This window comes from Lutjanus erythropterus, chromosome 15, assembly GCF_056507025.1.
Source record: "Lutjanus erythropterus isolate fLutEry1 chromosome 15, fLutEry1.hap2, whole genome shotgun sequence".
Taxonomy (NCBI): domain Eukaryota; kingdom Metazoa; phylum Chordata; class Actinopteri; order Lutjaniformes; family Lutjanidae; genus Lutjanus; species Lutjanus erythropterus.
This window is the reverse complement of record NC_139331.1, coordinates 24,808,827-24,828,000: the sequence shown is the minus strand read 5'-3', so window position 1 is coordinate 24,828,000 and position 19,174 is coordinate 24,808,827. Positions and strand designations below refer to the sequence as shown.

At 39.4% G+C, this 19,174-nt stretch overlaps 1 protein-coding gene across 1 annotated transcript in view; it reads right to left on the bottom strand.

The window, feature by feature from the left end:
- Positions 1-283: 283 nt before the first annotated feature.
- fndc1 (fibronectin type III domain containing 1) overlaps positions 284-19,174 on the bottom strand; it is a 63,245-nt gene continuing 44,354 nt past the window's right edge. Inside the window, exons 16-22 of the mRNA XM_084737481.1 lie at positions 17,415-17,651; positions 13,058-13,166; positions 5,299-5,378; positions 4,997-5,026; positions 3,614-3,775; positions 3,360-3,482; positions 284-1,067 (exon numbers count right to left, since the gene is read on the bottom strand). Coding sequence (XP_084593607.1) covers positions 952-1,067; positions 3,360-3,482; positions 3,614-3,775; positions 4,997-5,026; positions 5,299-5,378; positions 13,058-13,166; positions 17,415-17,651 — 857 coding nt within the window. The 3' untranslated portion in view covers positions 284-951. The remainder of the gene's footprint in view (positions 1,068-3,359; positions 3,483-3,613; positions 3,776-4,996; positions 5,027-5,298; positions 5,379-13,057; positions 13,167-17,414; positions 17,652-19,174) is intronic.

The following is a 19,174-nucleotide window of genomic DNA, read 5'->3' as shown; positions in this document are numbered from 1 at the left end:
TTTATGGGGTAGTGTGTTCACACTCTACATATTTACTCATGAACTGTATTTTTCTGTCTTTTACTCTTTGCCCTTCACCTGCCTCTGTCCACAATATGTTGTTTTTGACATTTCATCACGATTTGAACAGTCGCCGTTCCAACTGGCTCAACCAAACATTCTTGGTTACTCAAATGTTCCATTAGGTTGATTAAGTGGATCTGGATCACGTGTGGAAGCTTTTGCTAGAAAAGAATGTGGCAGCAGGAGAGAGAATATGATATGATTCATGTTTTTGGATTGCTGTGGTTTCCATAGCACCTTTATTCAATCTCCTACAGTTCCTGAGCAAATATTTGGTCTTTTATTCTTTGTCTGTATACATACAAATCTTACACAGTAACTTTTAATGAAGGGTGTAAAAATAAAAAAAAAAAACAGTATGATGGTTTAAGGACACAAATAAACAAACAAAAAGTAGCTGTCAGAAACCGCTACATTAAGAAATACAAATCTCACGATTGAAAATTAACAGACCTATACACACCTTAAGTGCCCATTCTTACAGTTCGCTTTGCAGCTTGTGCTTTGGTCCAATGTCACTGGTTTGTGTGGCTTTGTGTGCATTATTGATGAGATAAATAACACTGGGTGAGGACCTGTCTCTGGGATAGTTGGTAATAGTACAAGGACACTTTCAGACAAGAGTTAAACTAAGCAAAGAGCACACATGCTTCTTTTTCCCTCATATACAGACTGCTTTATATAAAAAGTGCATGGTAATGATATACATTGAGTTGTTTAAAAAGTACTATATTCTCTTTCTGTGAAGCTGTAATAAAGTCGTAGTGGTGTCTTTTTCATTGTTGCAGGCAAAAGTCTGTTTTTAAGGGCAGGACCAGTGACGGTAAGAGCCTGCAGCAGGATGCAGAGGGGTTGCCCTTGGTAACGACGTCTCCCTCTCCTCCTGTGTTACCACTTCCCGGGGATTGGCACCCCGCATTCATACCAGCCCACGAACGGGTGAGATGTACGTCGGCCAATAACTCCAAATGTCACTGGCTCCTGTCTGTATGCACGATAAAATCCTGCAAAAGAAACAGATGAAAATGCTGCTGTTCAGAGCCATTTATAGAAATGTGTCAGGAGACTTGATGCAATAAACAGTGAGCACGTCTGGATATAATCATCATGTGGCGGTTGTTAGCGACCATTTAGTTACTTCTCTGTTTGTGCTCCAATAACAGTTGAGCAAGGCTGGTACCTCACTCAGCTTTCTTCTTTTCCCGTACACGCAACATATAGACCCTTTTACAGTTTGTAAACAATGAGAAAGCTGCGTGCACAGTTTGGCAACGGGCGTATGGTGGACCACAACAGCTTGTCAGTGAACACTGCAAACACAAGCAGTCCTGTCCTCAGTCCAGTGAACACGTTTAATAGCTTGCAGCCGCAGACGCCGCCGATTGGTCTGAAATGGTCGTGATCGTGTCAGAATTCTGTACAATTTGAGTCGACCGGTGGAAGGTCGATTCTGATGTATCATAAACACAACAAACAAACATTTTGATGATTTTGGTGCTAGTAAAACGTCTGATTCAACATTTGGAGTTTGATAAATCGTCTGAAAGTCTGGGGAAGACTGCTACTTCTGTTGCTGAAATGCCAAGTCCCATCTTACGTCAGCTAACAATAGCAAAATGCTAGCTTACAAGATAGGTAATGTTAGCAAAACACTAGCTAACAAGCTAGCTAATGATTGATGTAGATTAGGCAGCTAGTTGGCTAGCCTTTTACTAACATTAGCTAACTTGGGATGTCAATATATGTTACTTTTATTGGTCCTACAGTAACGTCTTTTAACCTACTTCAAAGTTTAGTTTTCTTTTCAACATAGTTGAGTCGAGCACATAAGTACATGAAACAGGGAAAGAGAAAGTTGACCAAGGTACAAAGCTTGCTCAGCTGTTATTTGGAGTACAGAACAAAAGGGAGTTTGATTTAGGAAGAGTACATTGTCTGCGTAGCCAAAGCCTCATATTTCTGATTCCTCTACAGCTTTCATTTTTGACCAAGAACCATTAAAAACACATCAATGAGCCACATCCATCCACCGTTCCTTATGATCAACATAGGCACCACAGTTTATTTTGAATCAATGCCATCCTGCTGCTGTAAATACTTACTAGAGCACCAAATTTGTATTTCTCAGCATCTAAAAATAGTCCTAAACAAACGTACCATTCCTCTTTCAGTAAAGTTGGCTTAAAATTACAGTCCCCAGCTGTTTTAGAAGATTATTGAGCTTAAAACAAACAAACACAGGGAATGGGAATCACAAAAAATTCTGGGGCGTTGCCGTCATTTTGGGAGGATACAGTTTAGCTGTCTTCATCTGCCACTGTCACTGCTGATTTGCTAATTTATCATTGATCAATCGTTCAGCATCAGAAATGCATAAAGCTATACAAAACACAAAACAATGTACAAAACAATCAGTCACATCATTAGAAACCCTGTGTAATTAAACCTGGTATTACTCCAGCAAGTAGGCTGACCCCTAGTAATGACCAGCAAATGAGACGCTTTCTAGTCCCTGTTGAGTCAACAAGGCAACTTGAACTAACGTCAATGCTTTCTAGAGATTGTGGGTTTTCCTAAATTTAATAAATACCACACATACAAACACACAACTGTTTTGTTAGCTTTCTTATATATTTGTGATGCATTTTTCTACTCAAGATTTATATCTTCAGCCTTTAAATAGAAGCAAACACACAGTACCTCTACAACACTGCAAGTCAGTTTTCAATGAGCAAAATATTTACAAGCTCTGTGACTGTGAAATCAAACCCAGACTGCAAAGAGTGAGCAAATACTCAAAGTTTAAGTTTTCTTGCTGTTAAACACACCAACAAAGGAAGGTTTTAACCACCATCTACAATTTTCAAATACATAACCATATTGAATTAATGTGATTTTGATTGAAAAATAATGCTAACTGCTAGTAAATATCGTTCACTGTGGTGGATTACTCATCTCAAGCAAGTATTCTCATTATGCTACTTATGTGCTGATATGCCCTGAAACCAATAATTGCTGGGAAGTTGTGGCATTAATCTGAGAAGTTATGTTGTAATTAGGAAAGTGGTTCTGCAGTAAACGAAAAGCATGTGAGATTTGGCCAAAAACCTTGGTAGGTCCTTTAACAAGTATTCCTTTAAACCTTGTTCTGCATCTGTATTCAGCATTGATAAGATCAACACAGCTGGTCCATGAAGGAACCAGAGAGCGAGATCGCATGGAAAAAATGATAATAGGCTGGGTCTAAATGTCACGGCCACAATTGTGCAGTGTGTGTACCGTCTGTTCTTGTTTACCTTGTGCTGTGGGCAGATTATTTGAGAGGTAGGCCGGGCCTGTCCTCCCGTCCCTGTAGGAGTCCACAAACTGGCAGTGGTCCTCTCCCTGGCCAAATGTGTCTCCTATACTGTAAAATGGCTCTGTGGAATGAGACGGGTTAATTATTATATATATATAACCAGGACATTTTCAGTCACGTCAGGTTTATCTTCTCAAACACAATGAGTTTTGGCTCATCTGTTTATAAAACAGAGGGAAAGTCATACGTTACCTCTAAGACCCTCCCCCATGAAGATCTTGTATCGCAGAGAGTTGCACAAAACCACGCCCACAAACTTCCTGTACCACGTCCGCTTGACGTACTGGCTGCCCTTACAGCTGCTGTGGGCTGAGTTATACTTGAAGGTAAAGGGGACCCAGATCGGTTCGCCACCTGAGGAGCAGAGGAAGAGATGTGTCGGTAAAATATGCATCCTACGCTGTATACGTAGAGGAGGGTGTCTGTAAAGCTGAGCAAAAAAAGATAAAATCCATGGTTATGAGTCAGCGTGTCTTGTGTTTGTTGAATTTTATGATTTGATATTAAAGGGTCATCTTCTATGGTAGCCAGAGGGCATGTCTTTTATACATGGAGCCAGTTTATATCTTGTTACTTAGACTGAATTTAATATTATTCAAATGATCTTATGCTTTATTTTATTTTACTTCTTTAAAATTCTACCTGTGTCTCTTTTTATATTGCATTTTGTTTCATTTATATCTTGTCTTAATGCCCTTTTATATCTCAAGTCATATAAAAAAGTCCAAACGGGGAGCCCTAGCTTATGAGTCCAGCGGCCTGGGTTTGATTCCAGCCTGCAGCTCTCTCTGTCCACCCACTTTCCTGTCTGTTTGTGGCTGTACTTTAGAAAAATAAGCCCCCCCCCCTCCCCCAAAAAAAAAAAATTCCAAACTGCAATATTGTTTTGTTTTGTTTTGTGGAGCAGAATTCCTGTTTGTCAGATGAACTTTTTATTAGTTAAAAGAGCATCTTACCTGATAATTTTAAAATTGTTGTATTTTTAAGACGTAATCAAAAATGTAATCTGGGCTGATTATAGTTACTTATTTTTTAGTAATCTGATTATGTAATCTGATTACATTAAATGAATTACTAGCCAACCCTGAATAGGTGCCTAAAGAAAACACAATGTCTATTACAGATTTATGACTATAAAAACTTGACAGAGTGCTGGAGTGCATCTAAAATTAATCTTCAGGTTTGCAGCTTTAAATAATGCATACTCCTGCTGTGTGACATATACTGTTGGCCTGCTGTCTCCCACTAAAGACCCCTGTTCCCCCATAAAACTGCCAAAATAAATGTATGGCAGTGTGGGGTGGAGTGGAAGAGGTTAATACTTATTGGCCAGCATATCCATACACATACACATATACATATACAACAGTGTACAATGTTCCTGCAATAAGCCGATTCATCTGTATCATAGTTGTGCTACTGGTGGGAAATGGTCAAGAAATCCACACAGAACAACTGCATATCCTGTCATGTTATTTCACAGGATGATGTCTGTGTCTTTTTAAACCCTCGGCGCAGCAACAGCAGGACATGGTTCGTTGAATTAGGGCCGTGCAGTGCAGCGTATGGACTTACCAGGTGGTCTTTCGATGAGAAGAGGATCGTCTGAAAGAAAGAATGCGATCATTTCACCAGGGAGGAAAAGCACACAGACAGTTTAATGCGTTCACCTGATAACGCAGCGTACATCTGGTAGTCTGCTTCTACTCGCAGGGACGGTTTTATATTTGAGTATCTTGCATTGAAATAAAATCACCATCACATTTTCCTTAAGTGGTTGCATACTGCCGTTCAGCAGAAAATCTTGACTGAGGGTTGAACCGCAGTCAATGGGGCGTCTCAAAGTTTATCTTTGCAGGCGCTGACAGGATACACACCTGATTCAGTGACATAGGTGAGAGTATCGCTGACGGGTCCCAAACCAAACACATTCTTGGCCTGCACTTTGAAGTAGTACCTGAATGAAAACAAATCACAACAGAATTTAATGAGAGATTAAGTAGTTAAAGTCTGACTGGGCCAGTGTTGTTGTGACTGGGCGAAGGTGAGGAAAACGTTAATGACCATAGCAGATGACTGGGCATGCTTCAGTCAGGCTGATTTAAGAGTAGTCTGTTTTATATTGGGTTAAATCCAAAGTGAGCGCAGCACAATAAAATGGATATTTGGCTCATGTTGAAGGGAGAAGGAGGGGAGGGAGAGTGGAGGAGAGGGTGGTGGTGAGGGGGAAGAGAGACATGCAGACAAGTGGAGATTAACAGATAGGAGGAGAGGATAAGAATGAAAGAGAAAAAAGGAGGGGAGGTGGAAAAAGTAAAGCACAGGGATAGATGTATGTTGAAAGAGATAATCAGGCCAGACAAGAGTAAAGGATTACATTTAATGTCATCACATATTTTGGATACAAAAAGGAACCTCTATTATATTGCATTTATAGATGGAAAAGATATAGTCAAATTACAGATACGATCAGTAAAAATTAGGATTATTAGTAATTTCATTTTGACATTACAACACTTAACGAATCTCACATGACCACTCTAGTCTCAGTGAAACCAGCTGAACTTACAGTAAGTTTGTTATCCTGGCCTCTGGTGAAAAAAATTCAACATGATTTTGTCTTTAAATCAGAAACGAGAAGCAACACAGTAGTCTGCCTTCAGCTGTCAAAATACTGTCATCATCCAAGAACTCCACATCTAATTTAAGGCTGCACAGTTAATCGAAATATTGAAATCACAATATGGCCAAGTGTAATATCCAAATCACAGAACCTTGTAAATTCTTGGTAAAGGTACCGTAGTTATGCAGAGAATTTTTTTTCTTTTTTCAGTAAAAATAAATGTTGTGACGCAAAACATTTTGAGCGTTAAACATTTCATTCCCCACATTCTGATGTTTTTTTCTGCACCAATTTGTGCACACTTGCATCAGTTATATTAAGGATTCAAACATCAGATGAGAGAAATTGGGCAAAATGTTTGGTCTGTCAAAATAACTCCACTCTGGGCCTCCGCCCTTGTACTTGTTCCAGGTCAGACAGTTCACCATAGAACACAAAAAATACTCTATGACAAATTGCACAGTTTGCCTTGTAATCATTCCCGCTCACAGGACTGATCTACTTGTGGTCTGTCTGCCATTTAGATCTGTATTTGGACAGCTTCTCTCTATATATATACAAGTGGATTTGAGCTAGAGGTATTTGTTGGCATTAAAACAAACAAACAATCAAAATTTATGTCTGAGTCTGTGTAACCAGGGCAATGATGCTGACTGACAGACAACTCGCCTGTCAGTCTGATTTAATGCTAATCCACCATGTCTCATGAAACTGTTTCATTCCAAGTATGTGAAAAACAAGATATAGTGCATTAGAGTAGGGTGTGCATGAAAATATTGCATCCTGTATTGATTCAGTAAAGGACAGTGCCTTTTATTTTTCAATACAGGACAATCCTGTCACCTGCATTGTAACCTGTACTGCCTGTTGCCACCTGTCCAGGTATACAGGACAGGTTGTAAACTCTACATCTGTAAAACTGTTGACAGGAACGCAAACTGCAAACAAGGCAGGCGGGGGCAAGTGGGGTGGGAGGGGGAAACTACGGCTTATATTCAGTGGGCCACATGTCCAGGAAGTAAACCCAGAAGATAAAAAACTTTTTTCCCTTATGCAGCCGGCGAGCACTGAAATGACACTATCTTTAGGTACAGAACTGTATCTAGTTCATTATAACACATCTCCGTTACACAGACCAACTGCTTACATTAGCTACACAGACCAACTGCTTACATTAGCTACACAGACCAACTGCTAACATTAGCTACACAGACCAATCACAAATGTTAGCTTCACAGACCAATCACAAATGTTAGCTTCACAGACCAGCCACTAAAGTTAGCTACACAGACCAACCACTAACATTAGCTCCACAGACCAACCGCTAACATTAGCTCCACAGACCAACCACTAACATTAGCTACACAGACCAATCGCTAATATTAGCTACACAGACATTTATGTCAGTTTACTGTAAGGTTGAGTGTGAAGTGTGAATAGTATAACTTAATCTAACAAAGTACATTTAAAATTGCATAGTTATGAATATTAGCGTAATCTAAACATTATTTTGTGTATAACAAAGGAAGGAGCCACTGGACAAACAACTAATAAACTAAATAACAAACATAAAAAATTATTACAAGTTAAACAATTTCACCTTAAAGTGAACATGTGTATTAAATTTAATATTGTGATACTTGGATAACGCTACTGACCACATTTTTAACAAGTAATTAATAATTGTATTGGAGTACATTTTTAAAGTAACCCTCCCAGCTCTGGAGACAAATGGGAGTCAGAACAGAACAAAAATTTCTCACCAAGACCTTTACTTTATGACATAAGCTTTCAGAACAAAGTTGTGCAGTGAGCTCATTTTATCTCCGGGTGGTGAAGGGATTATTAAATCCTATCACATTAAAAACAACAGCAGCCAGTGACAACTTCAAGAGTTTGCAAACTTTTCCACTGTATAGTCGACGGCTGATGTGTTTGTGCATGTGTGTGCGTTGCGCGCTTTCCTCCATTCTGCAAGGTCACATACAGTAAGTTCATGGTCTGTCAGTTCCTGGCCAAAAACTTTCACCACGTAGAGCCACGAGGCCTGGATCCAATCACCACAGCCACGTGACAACAGTGACCAGAATATATATCACCAGAGAGAGAAGAGAGAGCAAGAGAGCAGCTGCAGAGAGATGATGTAATGAAAGAAGAAATCTGAGAAGGTCAAAAAAAAAAAAAAAAAAGAGAGAGAGAGAACAAAATGCGAGCCAGCATATAGAAACAGAGAATAGACCGCAAGATGCTACATCAAGCCATGCTAGCCATTTGAATCTTCATTCAGAGCATCACTCTTCTCTTCCTTACAGATGAAAACCTGTGTGGCAACTGCACATTCATCCTCCTCAGTATACATGAGAGCTCAGCCACAAGAACTAGTGAATTTGTACAAGTCAATCATAAGCGGAAATCTATTATGTAATGACACTCATATGTTTTACAGTAAGTGGAAAAACAAGCATGAAGGTTTAGAACACACAACATAACTGTATATATCTTATGTAATCTTTATTCAATCAGATCAAGATCCCTTTAGCAAGAGAGACGTGAGAACAGCAGAAGGAATAGGTACAGAAAGGGGACTAGGGCGATTATTTTCAAAACTGATTCATCTGATGATTATTTCCTTAATTAGTGGAATCCTTTTTTGGTCTGGAAAACAACACAGAATAGTGAAAAAGCCCTGAAGCAAAAGGTGATATCATTATATGTCTAAGATATTTATTAAATATTTGTGACTGCTAAATTGACAGCTATTGCAAGAAAACAAACCCTTGAGGTCATTTTGAAACACTGACGCATCTATGGGTCAAAATATTTTTTGTTACACATCCACTGTTTCGCATCTAACTTCATGTCTCATGTAAAACAGTTTCTGGTTGACTGCGGACAGCATGAACTAGAAGAACGCACATATTAAAGTGGAGAACCCCACCAGGCAATAGATGGTGAAGCACCTGCTGCAATGCCACCACAACGGCCCGATACAACCGAATGCATTAAAATGAGAAATTACAACACAATTAAAAAAAAAGAAATAAAAAAAAAAAAACTAGCATCCCTCTTCCTCACAATGTTTCATCTGCCCTGGTCTGCACCTGTGCACACTGTGTGCACTAAGGAGTGATGCGTAAATGCTCATCACAGACAGCCCACATGCAGACTGTGGCGGATTGTGGATGATGCTACAGAAGGTTCCTTCCCTGACCAGTATCAGTGACATTTTATGATTTACATCAGCCCTGAGCACATGTGTAGCCTGATTATTTTTTTGTTTAAAGTTGTTTTAACTTCTCTCTGTGGTGCAGCTGCTTTTATTTTAGTTCTGCATTAATCAGAACTTAAGTAATATTTTACGTTAAATCCAGGCTAAATTTAAACTTACACACAGCTGGTGCAACAGGCTGCAGCAGTTGTTTGTTCTACTCTGCAGCTACATGATTTTACTTGAAATAGGCTGATATTTACTCTGTAACTGTTCAGATGTACTCAGGAAAGATGCGGACGCCCCCAGCTGCTGGAGGAGAGACATCTGATCTCCATCTGCACCTCTCTGTGAAAGTTCAGCTAATTATTTGCCGTCTCTGTGTAACTGAAAACACACAGATATGTTATTAATTATTATTATTAATCCTGTGGTTGAGTGTCACAGTTACACCTTGTGTTACTAACTACATGGAGGTCAAATTAAATAATATTTATTTGTACAGTGTTACTTTATATCCCGTAAAATGACATGAAGCATTTAATGCAGTGGTGTAACAGTATAGATGTTCTGTATGTTTGAATACAGAATCTGCAGGTCAAACAACATCCAGCAGCAACACATCCACGTTACAAGAAGGTAAAGATAGTTTTAACAATGTATTCCTTCTTTGATACATGATTTGTTTGTTTGAGAACTAGTCTTGCCTCGGGCACCTAAATGGCGAGAGCTGGCCCTGCCCAGTGTGGAGCCATAAAAACAAAGCTGTTTGAGGTTTTTCAAAAATGAAAAATGAATCACAGAGGTCCTTCAGCGGACAGTCATGCCTGGTGGGGATAGTCATGTTTTTAACATTGGCGGCAGTGTGAAATTGTGGCATCACTGATTCAATATTTTTCAATATTTTCCCACACTTGAATTTCTTAAGACTTTTAATATGCTATAAATGACATATTTATGAGACTAGAACAGTTGAAAGAGTCTCTGTTGTCATTTGTGTGAGGTCATGTTGTATAATGTCTGTACTATATCGTAAGACAAAGAAGAGCAACAAATTCTCCCACAAGCTGGAATCACTAAATGTAAGCAAATAAGTTAATCATCCAGTGAGATGAGATATTCAGCTTTTAAAGTCCTTTGTAATTCATTCCATTTATCAATCCTATGAGCAGGAAAACTTGTGGATCCAAGGAAATTTGTCCACATGTGTGTACATACGCATGTGTGTGTTTAGGACTATAGCAGCTCAGTGTTTCTGGCAACCAGAAGGAGCCTGCAGCATGGGAAATGCCAACAGTGTCCCATAAACCATCCCAGGATCAACCGTAACCACGGGAAACGCACTATCGTGGATACAGACTGGTTGCCAGGGAGGGAAACCCTCTTTGCAGACTCTTGGAAAACTTTACCCGCGCACGCACGCAGCTCTGCTGTTTGTGTTCAGCAGCAGGTGTTTGGTTTCCTACGGCCCAGGATGAGACATCTATCACAACACCTCAAACAGATTCGTGCTTTTAGAGCGGATACTTCTATCCCTGATGAACTCACACATCTGAAACTGTTTTTCCACCAGATAATGGTTAGATTATCTGCTAAAAAGAACGAATAAATCCATTTTTATTCAGAACCAGATGGGGAACTGACACTTCCTGGACAGTTACTGGTTGGTTACATGTCACAGAAGAATCAAAACATACTTCATCTCTGATCATATTGTGCAGCAGATTTATGAGATGTCAGAAAAATATACGGAGCTTGTGCATATTAACGTGTGGTCCACTCAAATTTCACACTTCCACTGAAGTCTTTGACTGACTCACCGTTAATGTGACAGACCGCTTGCGAGCAGTTTCACCTTTGTGTCTGACATTTATTCATCTCTCTTCATGCCAGCGCCTCATCCAGATGTTTTTCATGAATGGCAGAAGACAAACGACTGTATATTATTACACAGATTTGCTGAATGCTCGATTTCAAAAAATTCTGGAATGAAATGGAAATGGAAAAAATGAAATTCTAGAGTCTATTTTTTCTGATGAGCATACCGCTGCTATGAATAACAGAACTGCAATGGACACAGTTATGATCACAGAGTCTGAGGGACATAGCAATAAAAAAAAAAAGCATATTAAAAAAAATCAGCATTTCGTGTCAAATTACTGAGCTTTTTTAGTAAGTAGTAATGTAATAAGTGGGATATTGTGTAGTGAAAGGGGTCATTATTGGGAAATAAACCCACTGAAATAGCCTTTTGTAATCTCAGTTGTGCATCAGCCAAAGGACATATGAACTTTTAAAACACAATAATGTGAAATTATTGGTTATCTTATCAGTACTGGCATAAGCAGCCGATAATTATTGAATATCTGTATTGGCTTGAAAAAAAATCCACATGCAAATTTAGATTAAATACTGTCCAACATCAACCAAAGTCACACAGGACATGATGCCATTTCAGATCACTGAGATTTTCAGGATAAAACTCAGTGAAATTATTTTTTGAAATGATTGTGTATCCATACATTTTGTTAATAACTATGATTACACTGATAACCAGGATAATTTTAGTCAGTATAATGGTGTCATGGCACTTTGTTTGTTTTGGTAACACTTTGTTTGAAGGGGTGTCCCCTGATTGTCCCCAAGAGCTCAGTCAACTAATTAGGCGGCTCACTCCACAGATAACCAAGCTAACTAGCTAACACCAGCAACATTAATAACACACTTATAACTCATGGCAGCCAGTGTCAAAACCTACCATTTATGAAAGTATAATGCAGTTTTATTAAGTTTGATAATGTCAAGTTGTCATAAGAAAGATATCTCAAACTTTGTATTAAAAATGACAAAACTGACCGAATGACTTACGATGACTTCCTTCATGACATGACATGGTTATGACAGTGTCATGACAGTCTTATACACACCCCGTCAAATAAATTATTGCCAAATTTTCATGTCCTTTCATCCTTAATGAATGAATAAATGATAAAGAGCAGAGAGCAAAGAGCAAAGAGAGTTTTGGGTTAGAACATCTCTTCTCTTCTCTTGAGTCCACGTGCTAAACACCGTTCCCATGCATTTATTTTGAAAACCGTGAACCGTGTCTTGTAAGACAGGGTTGTGGAAACAACCTCTCATAACTGAAACAGACCGAGGTGATCGTATCTGTGTGAAAGTGTCAGATAATGTGTGCTTTATTTATGTTCCATCAAATTTTCCAACGTCTTGACAGAGTTTTACAGCATGTCACGTCTTGGTGCAAATCAAATGTGTTTTTTAACCTGCCTCCAGTTAGTCAAACTGATTTATTTCACTCTGAAGGCTTTCTGATCTCTTATACAAACATTACACTATCAGTATCCAGCTCACACGCTGCTCTGATCAGTGTCAGCCTGGTTTGATAACACACTTGGCAACATATTCCCACATAAACGTGGCCAACAGACACATAAGCATGCATACATGAACTCAAGTACAAACATCCAGAAGAGATGCCTATTCTGTGCATTATGTGATGACGGGATAATGACATAAACACTCCCCAACAGAAATAAACACTCCCAAACCACGGCCAAACACCTGCACCCAGGGCAGCAGCCTGATCATAAACATCACATGCAGGTCAGAGTAAAAGGTCTAACAAACAAGCACGTCTTTGTTCGAAGGTTCAGGTTCTAGTTTTCTATGACTCCCATGTGTGAGATGATGCTGAACCTGAAAACATTGTGCTTATGCTCACATCAGCCTCTCTGCAAACATGTGTACAGTGTGATATAACACAGAGCAGGTGGTTATGTGTTACCTGGAGTTAGGTTTGAGATTCTCCACAGGCAGGTGCGTCCCGCTGGCAGATCTAGAGGACCATCTGTTGTTGAGGACATCGTCATATGAAGCGCTGTGGACCATGTAGCCTGCAGGGAGCAACGCAAAGTAAAGGGCAGAGATCATTAGTTGTTAGATTAGAATTGGAATCATTGTAGCAGTTATAACAGATAGATAAAGTTTTAAAGTGAAATATTAAAGTTTCAACATTAGAAGAATACTTTGGACATTATAAGACCTTTGACCTTTTTTTTTTTTTTTTTAGCAAAGAGTTACATGAGACAATTGATACAACGCTCATGTCTATAAGGTAAATATTAAGCTAGCACCAGTTTAGCTTAGCACAAAAACTATAAACAGGTAGTGTTATAATACTTGATATTGGTGATGATGTTAAGTCTACTTTTAAAGGTCTCGTCTCTGAATAAACCACATTTTTTGGTTTTGACTCGGTCTCAGATAGGGAGGACTCTGCATTTTATTTTATGAGCAGTCAAGGCCACATCTGCAGGAATATCACTAAACTGCCAGAGTCAGTAACTTGACTCATTTCTTATTTTTAATTTTTTTTTTTCTACCATTACTGGCTGTCATCCCTCCCACCCCCCTCACACACACGCCAAGAAAATGGGCAGTGTTCTGCAAGTTCACACTTCACAAGAGCTAGCTCAAAGTCCAATTCATAAAGATTAAAGTGAACAAATTTATGTTCATAACATGTTCACAATTTAGAATTTTGAACTTTTAAGTTAACAGTCCCAAAAATTAATTAGGGACACTTAGGTCAGTGTAATGATGTCATGATACATAGTGTGCAATATTCATGTTTTGTGTATTAATTTGGTCAGGATAACTTACAGACATAGTTTACAACAATTTAGCAACAATTTGAGAACATGTTACACTACAGCAGGCAGCAAAACACCAATATACTGTTGAAATTTCCATATAGGAACTTGGAAATTCTGACTTTCCAATTCAAATTGAATGCACCACAATGCATGACACTGGGTTGGAGATGAAGAGGGAGACGAGACAGAGGAGACGTCATTGTTAACAGAGACTACAGTCTACAGTGTAGCCTGCTAAATACACTTCATGCTGCTTGATCAAAAAGTTTTTATATCACGTCGACACTTTATTCGCCCTCCCCCTCTGCTGCAAGTCTGCATCACACTTTTGTTTTTATCAGTTGATGATGTGAGTGTTGTTAAGTCTATAATGTTCATAAGTTGCAAACTGACCCAATCAGTTCACCGTTCACCAAAAACACGAGCACGTCCACACACGTGCCCTTTAAGCCAGTTCATGCACAACACTAAAAGTGAATGTGGGACACAGCAGAAGCAGCTGCAGATGTCTGGGAAGAAATGTCTGCCAGAATCTTCTGTAATATCATTTGTCAAACTAAACCACAGAGAGTTAATCTGCAACATGGCGTCCAAAGGAAAACATGCAGCAGTGTGTAAATTCTGCGATGCAGCACTTTCTGAGATTACTACTCAGAAAGTATTGGCGCTTAGAAAGGAAGGTATGCTTTGTGTAAATGATACTAGCTAGCCAAGTCTTGTCTTGGTCTCGATACACTCTGGTCATGATTTGGTCTTGATTTAGGTGGTCTTGACTACAACACTGGAAAAAGTGCAAAAACAACTAGCCTGACTCTGTCCAAAGGCAACAAAACCACCTCCCAGCACCTCTTTAGCTTGTGCAACTTTATTTTTTGCTTATCAGACTTGTAAAGTATCAACATTCAATTATTTATTTTTTTCGTAGGTGGTCCCCCATATATATTTAGCTACAAAGTAGAGCCCTGGCATTTTGTGTAATTCATGCTGACTGTCCTCCAACCTGCCGTCTCTCAGCTGTCTGTTTTCTTCTTCTTCTCAGTCACGCAGACTAATCCTCAGAATCCGGGCGAGCAACCTCAGGTCACGCGGCTCTTCATCACTCACTTTAAGACTGTGGAGACCAGCTCTGCTGCACATCAAACTACCAACTGTTTCTATTGGATATTTGAATTCGGGTTTCTATTTTTACTGGAGCCTCACCAACACAGCTGGCTGCTGAGAGAAGGGAAATACTAGCTACTTTGTTTTTCTTCATTTGGTTTTTCATTCCTTCTTCATTCTACATTGTCAAACTGATAGTTTGACAGAGCAGTATTTAGGCTTTTTGACTTTGCCATCTGCTTTACTCCTGGTTTGGTTTTAAATGTATTAAATGTTTCCCAAGGAGTTGGTCTTTTGAGCCAAATGCAACACTTATAATACTCAGTGAATAATGTGTATGTTTCGCCCAGAACCTTAAAGGAAAATGCCTTCAATGAATCAGAGTAAAAGGAACCAGAAGTTGGGTTCAGGTAAAGACTCATACCACTGTCCACTTGTTTTGAAAGCCGTGACCCATAACTCGTAAGACATGGTTGTGCAAACACCCCCTAATAACTAAAACAGCGCCTTGTGATTGTATCTGCATGTGTGAACTGTACCTGCATACGTGTGTGGCTCACATAATATCTGGTGTATTGACAGTATATTTCTTTGCAATACTTTAATACAACAGCTTGTAAGGAAGATCACATAAAAAAACTTAAAAAAAGAGTTTTGGACAATTTATCTTTGATACATGGCAGCATGCAAACACTCCATCAGCATTGTGCATTTTAAAGTAGAGTTTCTCAAATCTTACCACTTCAGCGGCCTCTCAACAAATAAGACCATGGACCCACGTTTTTATGAGATTATTGCTATTAGAAGCTTAATACATGCTGATTACAGAGTGTACAGTGTTTCCTTTGCAGTTTTAATACAGCTTGTATCTTGTCCTTTTTAAGTTAAAAAGAAAAACAAATTTTGTTATGATGCTTGGGACCTGTAAAAGTGACATACAGTCACATCTTAAGTTAGCAAAATGCTTTCAGATGTAACTAGCTACCGTACCATTGATATAAACTGGCTAGACAGTTAGCTAGCTAGCATTTTTGCTAGCTATCAGATGTAACTAGGACTAATGTAGATTAAGTAACTAGTTAGATAGAGTTTTGCTGGCCTTACATCTGAGACGTAACTAGCTAGCTAACAATTGATGTAGATTGAACTAGAGTTTTACTAGCTAGCTTGTTAGCTAACTTAAGATGTGACTCTATGCGTTACTTTGACAGGTCGCCCAGCAAAATCTTTTGACCATCTTCAAAATTTGGTTCTCCTTTCAACATACAGCGGCTGCATGTGTAGACAAGCTTAGCACATAGCAGGACAAAGTTGACTGAAGTTTCAAAAGAGGCAGGACTAAGGAAGGGTCAATTAAGGACGAAAATGCGTTAAACAACACAGAATGTGGCGAGACTGTGTGTGAGCACAGAGGAGACACCAAGGAGAACAGATGGAAAGAGAAAGGGGAAGAAAACACCGGTGACAGTGAAGACCATTTATCTGTTTTACACATCAGAGGACGCACCGGCCCACAGCGTGACCAGGAGCTTGTGTCCTCCTGCCAAAGACAACACACTGCCTCGCTAGCCGGCCAGACTGCTACCTCTGATAGTCCACCACGTCTCTGCAGAAGGCCGTTATCTTCACTCTCTTTGCTGTCCCTTTTGTTTCCCCCACGTGTGATTTCTAAGGTCATAGGAATTTTGGTTTTTCCTGAGAAACTCTGGGTAGCAGAGTAGGAGTGAGTTCTTAAAATTTGAGTTAGTTAAAGGCATACTGAGACCACAACAGATGAAAAGTTGACGAAACCAAAACACAATATACTATTTACTTATAGTTAAATACGTAGTGAAACGCAAACCCTGCACATATTCTGCAGTTGTTAAATTCAAAAGAGCAGTTATGTGTAGAATGAGCATCTAAGCTCCCTATTCAAGAGCCTAAGATTGTTGTAAGGAGACAATCTTTCAAGTCCCATGGTGCACTACTGACTAGATAACGCTATAGTCTTGTATCTCCTGTGAATGTTAATACAAGACATTTTATCAACTTCTGAACAAGGTCATATAGTTTTGGTAATGAAGCCGACCATTAACGATTTAAAACATCTATCTCTTTACAATATTCCACATTTGGGAGAAATCATTGTGCTGTTAAACGCATAATATGTCAATTCTGCATCTCTCACATTAAAACAAAAACAAAAGGTGTAGTTTGATGGGATGGGAGAAGTTATCTTCACCTCTGTCTTCACTTCAAGCTCACAACGGCTCGCAAGAAACACACAATTACTTTAATAAAATTATGTATTACTCTAAAACTCTTTTGACCAAATTATCACACAAGTTAAAACAAACAACAATGACCATCATTTTAAGTTTAGTTTGGAGAAACATTTCTTACCCGACACCATGTCATCCTTCAGTGGGCGGGCCCAGTCTAGGATGATGAATGAGTGGCAGCCCTCCATGGCGACTATGGTGAAGTTATGAGGCTTGTTTTTGGGAGGCAGTTTCTGATTGGTTGCCAGACTGTCCTTCTCTATCAGGTTCTCTAGGACGTCGACCTGAAGATACTCCAGAGCCTCCGTCAAGGAGCAGGGAGCACCTGGGTCCTTCCGGATGTAGTTCACATAGGGAGCTGGTGGCAGGAAAAGGGGATGGAGAAGAATCAAGTCATTCATTTTTACAGTATTATTTCCTAATATTGACAGTTAAGAATGAATTGAAATATTTAGCTTGTGTTTTTTTTTATCATTTATACTACTTTGTTGTGTTTTCTTTTGACTCTTGGGACAACCAGTAAGTTAGTCCCAGATGATCGAAAGGTTCTTGCAGATTCATGTCACAAAAAGATCAGAGATGTATTTGGGCCCAAAGCCACGGGGTGATTTGCAGATGAGCTGCAGGATTTTGAAGTCTGTTCTGTGAGTGACTGGTAGCCAGAGTAAGGATTTTAGAACTGCTGTAATGTGGTCGTATTTCCTAGTTTTTGTCAGCACCCTGGCAGCAGTATAGAGACTGAGCGCATTTAAGCCCCGCCCACACCAGAGGGGAAAGCAATCCGTGGCTCTCCATTGACTTGTACTGTGTGACGGTGCCTCTTGTCACTTTCCGTCTGCTAGCAAATGACAGAAAAATATCTAAAAGTTATTAGGTGCTGGGATGCTCTACCAATCAGTGAAAGAACCCAGAACTAAGTTTTTATGAGCTGCTGAACCAAAAAACAAGTCTTTAAGAAGACAAAAGTGGATACAGATGTGAAGCTTCAGCAAGATGAACGGGGAAACTGTGAGATCCAAACACTCAGTAACGTTATGCCTGGATTACACCCGGTGGGTGTAGTTTTCAGAGTAAGATGCGTTGCGCTCTGTCTCTATACTGAATACACTGGCGCTGAGTTGTTTTTGTAAGCCCTGTGAAAACATCATTGCAGTTTCCCAATCTACTGGAAATAAATGCATGGGTAAGTTTTTTTTAGGTCTTGCTTGGACATTACTTCTCTGATTTTTTTATAAAGTAGTAAGCAGATTATGTGGCTACTGAAATTAATATCTGAGTCCAAAATAATGCCAAGATTTCAGGCTTGACTCTTAGTTATGAGAGATCAGGAGTTAGGGTCATAGCAGACTCTTTTTTTCTGTGCTCCATAATAAATTATCTCAGTTTTATCTTTATTTAGTTGGAGAAAATGTTGCTTCATCTAGCACAAAGATCCAACTGTATTTGTGTGTCATCTGCATAACTGTGGTGAGCTGCTTTATTATTTTGTATAATTTGGCCAAAGGGAAGCATGAGCATGGGAAGCATGGCTGTTGCCACAATTTATTCAGAGTGACCCTGATTCATTACTCTGTTCCTCCAATGTGTCCTCAATAAATCTGCCACGCTTCAGGCTGATGATCCTGTGCCTGAGGTGTACCGCCAACGTTTCAGATCTTTGGAGAAGAGAAATGCCCAAACGAATGCAGATGAATATGTGCTGCTCTGTTACAACAATTTTAGAGAGCGCACTCCTCCCTGCGATGATTTTGGGTGGAGTGGGAATAATAATGGCGCCGCAGCAGCTGACCAGATGCATTCTGGGAAGGCTGGGTCTTGGAGACAAAGTACACTCTGTCCTGAAGATATGACTTGAAGCGCTTAAGGACACGGTATTTTTTT